The sequence below is a fragment of the Eriocheir sinensis genome, chromosome 28 (assembly GCF_024679095.1).
Source record: "Eriocheir sinensis breed Jianghai 21 chromosome 28, ASM2467909v1, whole genome shotgun sequence".
Lineage (NCBI taxonomy): Eukaryota > Metazoa > Arthropoda > Malacostraca > Decapoda > Varunidae > Eriocheir > Eriocheir sinensis.
In genome coordinates this window covers 12,425,083-12,438,879 of record NC_066536.1, presented here as the reverse complement: position 1 = coordinate 12,438,879, position 13,797 = coordinate 12,425,083, and the positions used below count along the sequence as shown (strand labels likewise).

Sequence of the window (13,797 nt, the reverse complement as noted above, 5' to 3'; positions counted from 1 at the left end):
TGTACCACCTGCTACTGGACTGGACCGGGAAAGGCGTGTGTGTGTGAACTCTGAACTGGCCAAGCGGGGAGGATCAGGAGCTGGCATGACTAGGAGGCTGCATTGCGGGGGTCCTAACGGGAGAGCTTGGCCAGTACTCTCAAACCTTTCGACGCTTACGCTCCCACATTTGACAAGGCTTTCGCAAGGGTCATGGTTACTTCCAGGTGTAGTTTTATGACCCAGGTGGTAGTTTAGCCATTCCTCAGTACCATGAACGCGAAAAGCACTCATAAGGACCGGACCAATCACCTCTGTGGCTTTTATAAATAGTTGATGTGAGAGACGAAAGCATCTGAGAATACGGGACTTGGATGTGGGATGCGTGGCCAAGGTCAGGGAGAAGGGACCAAGACTAGTGTTATCAAACGCTTCGAGTTCTTGTTACGACTATTATTTAAGGCTAGAGAGGAGCTATGCCGGGTTGCCATAAGTGTTTGTCCCGTTCACAGCGCGGAACCCTTGCAAAACTACCACCAGGGTCATGACACCACCAATGGAAACCCCGACAACTTGTTATGACTATTTTTAAGGCCAGAGAGGAGCTATGTCGGATTGCCATGAGTGTTTGTCCCGTTCACAGCAGCGCGAAAACCTTGAAAAACTACCACCAGGGTCATGAAACCACCAATGGAAACCCCGACAACTTCCACTAGAGCCTTTTTGAATAGAAAAACTCAGGCTCCGAAAAGTTTAATATTATGGACCTAAAGACTGGGAGGAGGCGGGAAGGTAGCTTGGAGTAAGGGGATGAAGAGGTAGCAAGATGTGGGGGCTGCGGTGATCCTAAGGGGAGAGGTGGAGGCGGGAAGCGTGGACAAGGTCAGGGAGGAGACAGGACTAGGGACTGGGAAGAGGCGGGGAGGTTATGTAGATGGGAGTAAGGGGAGAGGGAACGCAAGGGAAGGGTGAGTAGTGGGGCAGATTGCTGAAACAATCTTTCACTTGATGATACAAGCACCAAATTTGGCACACTTGTGCAATGGAACCTACTTTTTCATAAAAGTACGATATCCAGCTTTGGATACAAAATGGCCGCCATTTTTCAAGATGGCCACCGCTCATGCTAGTTTGAAATCGTATTTTCAAAAAAATGTTGACGAAGTAGATGATCTGTGCATCACAATATATGTTTTTGGACACGAGGAATCGAATTCTGCATTCAGAATTTTAATATCATTAAGTGTTATAGTGATATGATGACAATTATATGACGTATCAATGTCTCTGTGAAGCTAGCGATGTGGTATCGCAATATGTCATGAGATTTGATTTGATTTGATTTGATGTTTTATTTGCCTTTTTACTTATATTACAATAATATAATATATATACAAGTATCAGAGGCCTTGTCCATTGAGTCTAAACTCATATATGGACTTCTAGCTTTTTTTTTCTTTTTGATTTAGTAGCTGTAGCTCTATACAATAATAAAAATTAATGAAGAACAATAACTATAAATAAATTCTTTATCCTATTTCCTAGTGCTAATCTATTTATTAGGTATTACCTATAAGTAATAAAATAAAAAAACAGTAATGATAAAAATAATACTAAAAAAATAATAGTAAAAACAATGACAGTAACAACCATAATAATAACAATAATAATAGTAATAACAATAATAATAATAATAATAATAATAATAATAATAATAATAATAATAATAAGAAGAAGAAGAAGAAGAAGAAAAACTATAGTACTTAGTACAATAAGCGTAGTACAGAAATATTATGAGTGCCTACGTACAACAATCCATTGCACAAAAAAGTCAGAATGAATTTTATACATCCGATTTTTTTTTTACACCACGGACAGACAAATACACATACATACATACATACATACATACATACATAGCACACAGACATATACACCCATACAGACATATATATAAAGACATGTACACACACTCAAAAAAACCATCGTTACACATTCAATGGGATATGGCCACCATCTTGGAAAATGGCAGCCATCTTGAAAAATGGCAGCCATCTTGAATTTCATGCTGGATATCGTACTTTTCTGAAAATGTAAATTCTGAAAGTCATTTCTGCCAATTTTGGTGCTTGTATCACCAAGTGAAAGATTCTTATGAAACTTTGAAATAATCTGCCCCACTAGAGGAGTTGCCATAACGGGGAGGCTGCGGGAAGCGATGGGCAAGGTCAGGGAGGAGACAGGACTAGGGACTGGGAAGAGGCGGGGAGGTTATATAGGTAGGAGTAAGGGGAATGGGAAGGCGCTGGGAGGGTGAGGAGGTGCCATGGCGGGGAGGCTGCGGGAAGCGATGGGCAAGGTCAGGGAGGAGACAGGACTAGGGACTGGGGAGAGGCGGGGAGGTTATGTAGATAGGAGTAAGGGGAGAGGGAACGCAAGGGAAGGGTGAGGTGTCATGACGGGGAGGCTGCGGGAAGCGATGGGCAAGGTCAGGGAGGAAAAGGGACTAGGGACTGGGAAGAGGCGGGAGGTTATGTAGAGAGGAGTAAGGGGAGTGGGAAGGCGCTGGGAGGGTGAAGGGGTGACATGACGTGGAGGTAGCGGTGTGGTGGTCAAGAGGAAGGCACTGGGCAGAGATGGGATGCTAGATAGGAAAAAGGGGAGGCTGGGAATGCGAGTGGAGGGTGAAGGAGTGCCATGATGGGGAAGTTACGGGGGTCAGAGGGTCGAGAAGGCTATTTTGGAGTCCAGGAGCATTCTCTCTGCCAACCTGCCTTCGCACCCTGAATACCAAGTGCCCGTACGCTTGAAGACAGGGCGGCGCCGTAACCTGCACGCCGGGAACCTGTTTTCTTGGAGTTCTCACCCAGGTATGTGGTCTTAGCAGCAGCAAACCCTCGTAGTAGATGTTATTGGAAAGGTGAAGAAAGGAAGACAACAGGGCGGAGGGGGAAGCGGTTTTAGCAACAGTGGACATCGTGGTAGGTGTTTTTAGAAAGGTGAAGAAAGGAAGAAAAAAAAGGGAGAGGGGGACGGATGGGTAGTGATTGTTTGTTGGACATAAGTTAAAGAAAGCAAGTGAACAGGGCAGAGGTACAAAATTTGAGGTGCAATTTAGTAGACGAGAAAAGTAGCCAATTAATTCAGGAGTTGTTAAATTTGAAAATATTGGCATTAACATTATCGGTACATTGTCTTATATCTTTTTATATTTCAAGGTTAGTTTCTCATACTTGTTATCATTAAGTAGTAATTGTTCGCTCATTTGCCTCGACCTTCTCGTTCAGTTACCTCAACTTTCATGGAGTGGCCAGTTTCTACACTCATTTTTTGGTCATTATCGTTTCTACACTCATCTCTCGGTCATGTCAGTCAGTTATAAAGTGATGCTGGTGAAATTATACATACTACTTGACGTTTTTTTTTCCCCGCAGTGACCAAACATACATGAAGAGAACGTGTTATAACAAAACCCAAAAGAACGACGTAACCGAATCTGTCGCCATACTGTGAACGTCGCTTTGCCTGAATCTCTACAAGGGACAATTATTGCACTTATAAAACCAATAGAAAACATCCATGAACACAATAAAGTAAACAAGCAGTAACCATTTTCCTTCGCCCGATAGACACAAATCATGACCCGTGTATGACCCAACGACGCATAAGCTGTGAAAGGTGAAACGTATTAATATTAAGGTCGATATTTGGTTTCTTGGTTAGGTAAGCGAACATGCATACACTCGATTCGTGGTTCTGTATGTCAGGCTTCATGGGCCGACTTGTACCGCAGCGAAGCGTAGAGAAACACAGAGTAACGGCAGTAAAATGGGATGTGGAAGCGGAGATAGAAGCCAAGAAAGGAATATTTTGTGTTTTTATTAGGTGAGCGAATATTCATACACTCTACTCGTGGCTCTGTGTGTCAGGCTTCATGGGCCGACTTGTACCTCAGCGAAGCGTAGAGGAACACGGAGTAACAGCAGTAAAGTGGAAGCGGGAAGTAGAGACAAAGACGCCAGGAACGGAAGATAGATGTAAGGCTTCATGGGTGGACTTGTATCTCAGCGAAGCGTAGAGAAACACATAGTAACAGTAATGCAGTGGAAGCGGGAAGTAGAGACAGAGATAGACGCCATGAAGGGAATAGAGGGAAATTTAATCAGTATAGAAGAGAGAGATCCGTAGGCTTAGCACCGTGAGCATGAGGGCATTGAGTCGTGAAGAGATTGAAGAGAAAACAGTTAGCAACCAAGATGAGGCAGAGATGAATGAGGAAGGGAACTGAGGAACCAAGATGAGGCAGAAATATAAGAGTGGGATGCAATAATGAGCAACCAATATGAGGCAGAGAGATTAATGAGGGAAGAAGTAGTGAGCAACCAGAATGAGGCAGAGATATAAGGGTGGGATGCAACAATGAGCAAACAATATGAGGCAGAGAGATGAATGAGTGAAGAAATAATGAGCAACCAGAATGAGGCAGAGACATAAGGGTGGGATGCAACAATGAACAACTAATATGAGGCAGAGAGATGAAGGAGGGATGAAATAGTGAGCAACCAGAATGAGGCGTCTAGCAAGCTTTGTGTAGCTGTGTTATTTTTTATCCTTGAGTTGCCTTCCTTGCTGTAAAAAAAAAAACAAAAAAAAAAAGTGATTGCGTTAGGGTGGTGCGGACCGCTTCTCTTCAGCCTTCATATCATCCTCTCCTTTGCCGTTATCGTTTTGTTTCATCTATATTACACTTATTAATATGAGTAAAATATATGTATAAGGTAAGTATTATCGCTCTTTTCTAAGTTCCCCGTTGCTACTAATTACTTGATGTTATTTGAATGTTAACTTTTAATGTTGAATGTTAAACTGAATCTCGTTTGTCGGGGAGTGCTGGAAGAAAAGAATGACAGAGAAGAACTGAATTAGAGGTGGCGATGAAGGGAAGGTGTAGAATGATGGCAGAGAGGAAACAACTGAATTAGGGGTGGCGATGAAGAATGATGGTCAAGAGGGAGTGTTAAGAGGATTGGTAGGCGGGGTTAAGAAAGTGATGAAAGAGACAGACTATATTGGAATGGTAATGAAGGAGAGAGTGAGAGGATAGGAGAATGATGGCGGGGGGGGGGAACTGTATAGGATAGTGGTGATTGTTTTTTCTACACCAAGGGGGGCAATCACACATTTACTAGCAGGGTTGTGGAGTCGGATATAAAAAAATAAATAAATCGACCCGACTCCGACTCCAGGATCCCCCTCCCCTTCCCTTCTTCTTCAGTACAGTAGTAGGCAAATCAAACCCAGCCACACCAAACACCACACCACACCACACCACACGCAGCCACACAACATCACGCGTGTCATAAAGGAGTCGGAATCGGAGATATTTTTACCGAATCCGACTCACATCCCTGTTCACTTATAGTACACTTGCCAGACTGTCACACTAGTTTACTGACACATCTCCGTAGTGCAGTGATTAGCCCGTTCGCCTCACAAAAAAGAGGTCCCAGGTTCGATTCCTTGGCGGAGTGGAGACGGATCGGCAGTCTTCGTTGATTCCTGCCCCTTGTCCACGCAGCAGTGAATGGGTACAGGGATTCAGTCTTTGGCTGTGTTCCTTCTCCCGGGTGTGTGTAAGTTTTGTTAGGTTCCAGCCGCACCCAAAGATCCGTCACCTCAGCTCCAAGCTAATTCGAGAAAGCTACTGGTGATCGCGAGTCCAGCGTGTGATCAGACTCTGGTGAATGGCCCACGTTCATTAGTACGTTTGTCACACTAGTTCAGTGACACACACGTTCACCACCCAATACTGACCTCTCTTCTAGCCTCTCGTTCTTTTTTAGTTTGTCTGAGCAGCGTCTAGCGGGCTTTTTTATTGTTGTTTTTGTTTTTTTACCCATGAACTTCCTCCCTTGCTGTGAAAAAAAAACCTGCTTAATTTACTCGCTCCGCTATTTCATACATCACCCGCTACCACACACGCCTCAGCAGTATACCGACACACTAGTACACTTGCGACACAGTTCACTGACACACGCACGTCCATTAACGGCTAGTCATCGCGCGGCGGCGGCATCTTAATAAGTCTCGGGGCGCGCCCCGGGGCCCAGGTGAGGCCGCCGCCACTCCCCGCCACGGACGGGCGGCTTGGGGAGACGTCATGTTTGTATATATTGAAGAGAGAAAGTTTTTATTTGGCTATTAATTATTCCTGTTAGATATTCACACGCGACACGAAGTATTGGGAAAGATTCTCCGGAGTGTTTCCATGAATCGACCTAATCTCCAGAGGTCTTGAGAAGTCTCTTGGATTTGTCTCCTATTTTCTGTTGAATATTTACATAGTACTCTGGAATTGAAAAGTCTCTTGATTTTTCTACAGTACTCGCTCTTTTTTAATATCTCTATTCTGCATAAATACTGAACAATGTCTTGGAGGTATTTTTGATCTGTAAGTTACCACCTTAATAAGTATTCACATTCTACATAGTTATAGATGAGTTTCTAAGTATCATTTTTCTATAGGCATCGTCCTTCTATTTTTTTTTTCTCATAAATATTGAAGTCTTAGAAATCGGTAGTTAGTCAACACAAGGGAATTAGACCAATGCATCCAGGAAGAAAACTTCGGCAAATAGAAACTTACACAGCAACATTGTAGCGATTGTTTCCTTGGGCCGCTGTACGTTTTGGAGGCGCGAATGTTTTCTTAGGGCGGGAGCGTGAATTTTGGAATGGTGGTGAAGTGCCGATGTGGACCACTGGTGGGGCAGCTGTCGCTTTCCCGCCAGTCTCATGGAGTCATTGTGGGAAAGCAGCTTCTGTGTGGGCGCTGTTATCTCTTGTGTTTGTTGGTTAATTGGAATGGAGAGAAAAAGTACTGACTGGCGAGGCAGGTAGCGAGCATCATGCATGGATTAGGGAACAGACCAGGGTCGAAGATAATCCATTAACAATTAAGAGCAAGAAGTAGGCTACGACAGGTCATGTCATACTTTGAACTGACAATTGATAGACAACGAATGTAACACAGCGGCAACACAGGAACTGTAGAAGTCGGGGCAGACAGAAAACCAAGAAATAAAACTATAACCATTACCGGAGCAGGATGGAGTATATTACCATTAGACTGTTGCGTGAAGAACGTTTGAAAAGGTGGTTGAATGGTAGTGGCCGATGATGGTATAAAATGCTATCCACAAAACCACAATCTGCCCACCACCTTCGCACTGAGACAGCTCAGAGTACATTAGAGGACTGTGATCACTTTATTAACGGCAATTCCAAGTAACTTCCGCATTTTAACAGTGCTAAATCATCGTGGGGTTCCGCGGCTTCCAGTGCTGCTCTGATAACACGAGGAAGAGCTTAACTGTTTGCCAGAACGCTTCTTTACTGACGGCCACTTTCACTCTCAATTACACGGTAAGGCCTGTATGCCATTTTTTTTTTCAGTGCTGATGGTAAAATATCCAGCAACTATACATACATGATACAGAAAACAAAGGTGCCAGTCAGTTCACTTTCGGGCTAGTAAAAGTCCATTCTGTAATCTGCAAATATTGACGGAGGGATCGTGATGAAAGTACCATATTGGGTGGAAAGCCGCGCGTTAGGCGAATGGCCACCAGCGGCGCAGCGGCCGGGGCGGGGCGGCGGCAACGGCGGGCAGGCGGCGAGTCACGGCTTTATAAGTTGTGGGGGCGGGAAGCAGCGCCAGAGACCAGCTGAGGCTCGCCAAGGAAACAACCCTCAAGGTAACAGCGCATCTTCCTTCTGTTCCTTTGAGCAGCAACATTTTGTAGTTAATAGTGTGGTTGAAACATTGTGTTCATATAAATGATATAATTATTCTATATGAAGGTTTCCTTTCTTAAGGGTAAGGGGATGGCAAGAGCTTTAAAAAGATGTTATTTTTTTTCCATACAAAGTTTAATTTATTATTTCCTTATCGACAAGATGATGATGATGTCCCGTGGCGTGAGTGTGGTGGTAGTGGTGCTGGTGCTGGTGCTGGCGGCAGTGACCGCCGAGCCGGGCTTCAAGGTCAAGGGTCGCTGCCGCCCACACGTCCGCTACGTCCCCGTATACAAGACTGTGGTCAACAAGGTGAGCCTTTTTACTGTGATCCAGTTCGTCCTTCCTTAGCTCCCATGTTCACTTGCTAGGTGAAAAGAAGGGTTTAGTTCAATTACATTAAGAGCAGTTATCTCTCGATTTATATGAATTTTGAATTAAGCGTTTTTAAAGAACGTCATGTAAAAATATCCAACTTTCATCATTAACGAGAGCACCAGCCTTGTCTGCAGTGCTGTAATAGTTTTACTCTGTTACTAATGAATGCCTCGTGTCGCAGCTGCCGGTGTACCACACAATCTACAAGGAGAAGGTGGTGCCCCAGCCCATCCACCACACGGTGTACGAGACCAAGTACGAGAAGCAGTACGAGACCAAGTACGTGCCCAAGTACGTCACCAAATCGGTCTACAACACAGACGTCGAGTACATCACCAAGAATGACGTGCAGTACCAGACCCAGTACCAGACCAAGTACGTCCCCCAGTACGAGACGGTGTACAAGACCCAGCAGGTCTACAAGACCGTCTGCCCCAAGGACCCCTACAACGCTTACTAAGTAGGGGGCGTCGAGGGCCAGGAGCGGCAGGGCAAGACTCATTGAGACCCTGGTGACTGCTGCTTGTTGGCTTGCACACTCTTCCTTCCCCGGCCAGTTATTGTTTTGTCTGTTGTATGTTGAACTAATAAAGATAATTGTAAATACACACAGTGGTTTAAGTATTACCTCTTTTACCTCGAATTTTAGGATAGTGGCGACCGCTGCTTGTTGGCCTGAACACAATCCTTTCCCGACCACTTATTGTTTTGTCTGTTGTATGTTGAACTAATAAATATAACTGTAAATACACATACTGGTTTAGATATTCTCCTTTTCTTTTCTTTTTAATGTACTTTAGGGTGGCGTCAACTGCTGCTTGTCGGCCTCAACACAACGCTCCCGACCAGTTGTCGTTAAATTGATAAATATGATAGTAAAAACGCACATTCTCAAGTATTCTGCGTTTATAAGAGCCCGGAGATATTGCCATAACGGGACCCCGCGTGTTGGCTTAGCTGTGACGGCCCGGCAGCCATAAACGTTTTTTTGTTCGATGATTTAAATATTTTGATGTTTACGTTTTCTAATCTTTTTTCACAATGCTTTCTCCTCTCTTTCTTTAACTGTTGCGAGTCATTCTGTTTGTTCCTTCTGGGTCTGTCATCCAACAGTTCAATGTAAGCTTTTACTAATGGTCAGTCTTCACACTTTCTTGTCTTTCTTTACACTATTATTGTGCGTAATTTTACTTTTAAGTTATGATTTGCATGACAAATATATACATCTGCAGTATAAAGAGTTGTTTATGTCGGAGACGTTAATTTGTCTTTGTGCAGCTTAAATAAAAAATAATAGTGAGATTCTTATACTAGAAACTTTGATCAAAGGGAAAGGTATCGAGCCGGTGCTTGACTGTCGACTAGAAAACTAATGGGCAGAAAACTGGAGTAAGCAATACTACCTCTCGATTCTGAAATTCGAAAGCAAATCGTGATGAGCCTCTCGAACGGCAAACGGAAGCAGCAGGTGGCGGTCTGTGGCTGGTGGTCTGTGGCGGCTCGTCGAGGGTGCACAGACGCGAGGCACGGCTGAAATGTGTGTCAAGAGCTGGCGGGCCACACCGGGACGGTTTTTATGCATGTCGGATAAGTGTTTCTAGTTTTTAATGAGCCTTTTAGACGGACACGGTAATGCAGTACTCGTGAATGAAAAAAAAACTGGGCACTGCAGTTATTTTTGTAGAGGTGGAAATTAGTAAAAAAAAGTAAAATAAGTCAGACCAAGGGCTATATAAGGCTGTGCAAAAGATGGCGGCAACATGCTGCTCCTCTAAAAGAAAATATAATCGGTGGAACAGCTAAGGCGGTAGAAATGTCAAGAAAGATCCAGTAGATGAGACTACAGTGGTACGGAGGTGCGGTGAGGAGAAGCGAGGACTACGTGGGCCGAAGATTATTGGAGATGGAGGTTGCAGGAAGAAGGAAAAGAGGGAGGCCGAGGAGAAGGTGGATAGACTGCATAAAGGAAGACTTGGCAGCGAAGGGAGTTGAGGAATGGGACGTGAATGATAGGAATAAATGGAGACACTATTATAGGCATAGCAGGAACAGCGACTCTATATGAAAGATGGGACAAGCTGAAGACGCCAAAAATGTATGCCAGACAAAAAAATAAATAAAAAGTAATCCGGAGATGATTTAATACTGACCGTTTTGAAGGAATTTAGGTCACAGGAAGGAGAAAATACTATATAAAAAATCACTGGAATGAAGATGGTCTGCTAAAGAGAATTAACCTGACAAAATATAATTCAGATCATGACGCGAACAGAATTGCGATACGAGTCCACCAAAGCAACCACATGAATTTTCACGTTGCTGTTTTTTCTATTTCCATCGGATTTCAAGAGGAGAGAGAGAGAGAGAGAGAGAGAGAGAGAGAGAGAGAGAGAGATTGGAAAATTTCGTTTAGTCGGCGCAACATCTGTTGTCATATGCCGGAGAGAGACAGAAGGGGAAAGAATTATAGGAGAAAAGAACAGATCCCAGGAGACGGGACACAACCCCCGATTAATATCTGGTACCCATTCACTGCTGGGTGGACAGGGGCGTAGGGTAATGGAAAGGTCGCCCAAATTTTTCCACTCCTCCCGGGAATCGAACCCGGGCTTTGTCGGTTGTGTGCTAACCACTGCACCACGAAGCCCCCGAGAGAGAGAGAGAGAGAGAGAGAGAGAGAGAGAGAGAGAATTGAAAAGTATACTAAAAAGGAAAGAAGAAATGCTAATAAAAATCTGGGTTATCATCCGGGAAAGGGATTAAGGGGAACTTCTGAGTGGCACCAGCAGGGCACGGCGCAGAGCAGCACGCATAAGACCCACCACATGGTGGGGCCCTTGGGGGTGGGGTGAGGACTTAGCTTGGCGGGCCTGAAGGCGTGGGTGGTGGTGCGGGCACGTGCAGTCAGCCGGCCACGCACCGCCTGTGTGACGAGCGTGACGATGTTTGCCCAAGATTTTCCTTCCTGTTCGCCCCTTTCACTTAGCGCGCCGTGAAATATGACTTTTGCATACCTCTCCAGATGCACAATTTCCTGGATATGTATTTGATGACGTGTTATGCAAGTCGCCGTGTTGGCAGGCGGAGGGTAGCGTAATCTTCAAATGTTTGCAGAAGTATGTTTCTAGAGTCACTTAGTTAAATTGAAAGGCGTGTCTTAGGCGGATGACCACCAGCAGCGTAGCGGCGGCGGCGGGGCGGCGAGTCACGGCCATATAAGCTGTAGGCGGTGTGAGGCAGAGCCAGAGACCAGCTGAGGCTCGCCAAGGAAACAACTTCAAGGTAACCAGCGCGTCTGTTTTGAACATTGTCCGACATTTAGTTTGTTGTTTTGTGTCCAATTAATATTACCTGGAGGAACATAATTATTTTTAATGAGTATATAAATGATAATTAATAATGAATATCCTTTTATGATATACTGTGGCTTATTAGGGTTCTCTAGATACACATAGCTGTTTGTAATGAAGACCTTGGACATGAGTATGCAAGTATATGTTTGCTCTTGATGTGTGGCGGGTAATTAGAACTGCTTAGAAATACATAGTTGTTCGTAATAAAGCACGTGGGCATCGTTATACTAAGTTTCCAGTTGTGTGTGTGTGTGTGTGTGTGTGTGTGTGTGTGTGTGTGTGTGTTAGTAAGCAATTGTTTTCCCGTGCAGATGGTGTCGCACGGCGTGAGCATGGCGGTGGCGGCGTTGTTGGTGCTGGTGGCGGCTGTTGCAGGCGAGCCCGGCTTCCTGAAGGGTCGCCAACGCTGCCAAACACACTACAAGCAGGTGCCGCACTACGAGACGGTGATCAAGAAGGTAAGTGGGGGATGGCGGCAGAGGAGTCAGTTAGCATGCATAGGACTTCGTTAATGGACCCGCACGCAACAGCAATGATTGTATATACAGCTCAGAGTCGCTTCGTGATGAATATATTAAGTTTTTTAGAAAGACGTCGTATATATAAAGTTTTACTCTCATCTTCTCTCGTCCATTGACTTACGGGAAGAGCTCACTCCATCATCGGTTGATCATTAGGGTATAGTGTATATTGACTGTATAGTAAGTTGTCTCCGGCCTCTTGGGTATTTCATGGGAGTCTTGACTTTCACCGCAATGACTTGTCTTCTGCGTGGCTGATGTTGTCTTGTTGAATACGATAAACACCTTGAAGGAAACGATAGATACATTCATGGATAGCTAAAATAAAGGGTGCTAGGCCTCCAGGAATCGCCAGGGGATAGATTACATAAAAGAAGACTTGTCAGCAAAGGGATTTGAGGAATGGGACGTGAATGATAGGAATAAATGGAGACACTAGGTATAGCAAGAACAGCGACCTATATATGAAAGATGGGGAAAGCTGAAGATGCCAAGAATGAATATCAGACAACAAAAATGTTCCAGAAATGAATATATTAAGAAGGTTTTTAGAAAGACGTCGTGTATATTAGATTTTACTCTCATCTTCTCTCGTCTGTTGACCTATGGGAAGGGATCACTCCATCATCGGCTGATTGTTAGGGTATAGTGTATATTAACTGACTGGCCTCTTGCATACTCCTTTCGATCTCGTGTTGATATGTACTTACGTCTCCACAGATCCCTATCTACCAGACGCTCTACAACGAGCAGTACGTCCCTGCGCCGATCTACCACACGGAGTACATCACCAAGTACCAGAATGATTACGCAACAGAGTACGTGCCCGAGTACGTCTACACCACTCTGTACACCAAGGAGTACGCTTACGTCACCAAGACCGACATTAAATACAATACTCAGTACAAGACCGAGTACGTGCCCCAGTACGTGACGGTGACCAAGACCCAGGAGTCCTACATAACGGAATGCCCCAAGTCCCCGTACACTCCCTACTGAGGACGGCACGGAGGAGCGGGGCGAAGCGGGGCGGGGCATGCCACTTGAAGGCTCCTCGTTCTCAGGGTTGTGCTGCTCGGTGGCTACAACACTTCCTTTCCTGGCCAGTTATTGTTTTGTCTGTTTAATGGTTAACTAATAAACATAAAACAAAAATGTGCCTGTGTACGAAGTCCTGATCATAGTTTAGGATGTTTTGTGAGATCGGAGGTACAGAGCTACATGGCGATAACGAGTCCAGCTCGTGATCAGCCCGTGGTGAATTACCCACACGTCAGAATCCAAGCCTAGCATCTCGAGACTTGCTATGAATTCCTCCACCTCCTTTTCTGCCTTAGTGACGCAGCCCAATAACACGTTTTCTTTCTCTCCTTAACTTTAACAACCTTTCTTTACTTTATTATGGAAAGCCAAGGAAAACACAAAGAAACAGCCCATACCAGCTTGCATCCTGTCGTCTCTTTCATATCTAACGCAGTGTCCCTCACCAAGACAGTGTTGTAGTTACCCGCGGCCTTCGACGCCCAAAATATCCCGCGAATGCCCCGACGTGAATGATCAATTAACCTTTAATATTCTACGGTGCATCATCTGTAGCATTAAAAGGAGTCATGTAGGAGCATCCGCAACCCACGACTTTCAAACACTCCCATCAGAGCCTTTTCAGAGATAGCCCAAAGCGTCATGGAAAACAGCGGCGCGGGCACTGGCAACGCTGCTCACTTTGCTGCCTCACAGAAATCACTTCGTAATCTTCTGTTTGTGGGCGA

The 13,797-nt window shown here is 44.8% G+C and overlaps 2 protein-coding genes across 2 annotated transcripts; both read left to right on the top strand.

The window, feature by feature from the left end:
- The first annotated feature begins 7,598 nt into the window (after positions 1–7,598).
- On the top strand, positions 7,599–8,762 carry LOC127004728 (uncharacterized). Its single transcript, XM_050872810.1, has 3 exons — positions 7,599–7,736; positions 7,939–8,088; positions 8,336–8,762. Exons 2-3 carry the CDS (start codon positions 7,939–7,941, stop codon positions 8,612–8,614), a joined length of 429 nt encoding a protein of 142 aa, XP_050728767.1. The 5' UTR covers positions 7,599–7,736; the 3' UTR covers positions 8,615–8,762.
- A 2,572-nt stretch (positions 8,763–11,334) lies between these two features.
- Positions 11,335–13,199, top strand: LOC127004729 (uncharacterized). The gene is made up of 3 exons (XM_050872811.1): positions 11,335–11,436; positions 11,819–11,965; positions 12,749–13,199. The coding sequence occupies exons 2-3, from the start codon at positions 11,819–11,821 to the stop codon at positions 13,025–13,027; spliced, it is 426 nt and encodes a 141-aa protein (XP_050728768.1). The 5' UTR covers positions 11,335–11,436; the 3' UTR covers positions 13,028–13,199.
- Positions 13,200–13,797: the final 598 nt, after the last annotated feature.

Coding starts and splice junctions, on each gene's coding strand:
- LOC127004728 (XM_050872810.1), top strand. CDS start 7,939: ATGATGATGATGTCCCGTGGCGTGAGTGTGGTGGTAGTGGTGCTGGTG. Junction 8,089..8,335: donor ACAAGACTGTGGTCAACAAG/GTGAGCCTTTTT, acceptor CTCGTGTCGCAG/CTGCCGGTGTACCACACAAT.
- LOC127004729 (XM_050872811.1), top strand. CDS start 11,819: ATGGTGTCGCACGGCGTGAGCATGGCGGTGGCGGCGTTGTTGGTGCTG. Junction 11,966..12,748: donor ACGAGACGGTGATCAAGAAG/GTAAGTGGGGGA, acceptor ACGTCTCCACAG/ATCCCTATCTACCAGACGCT.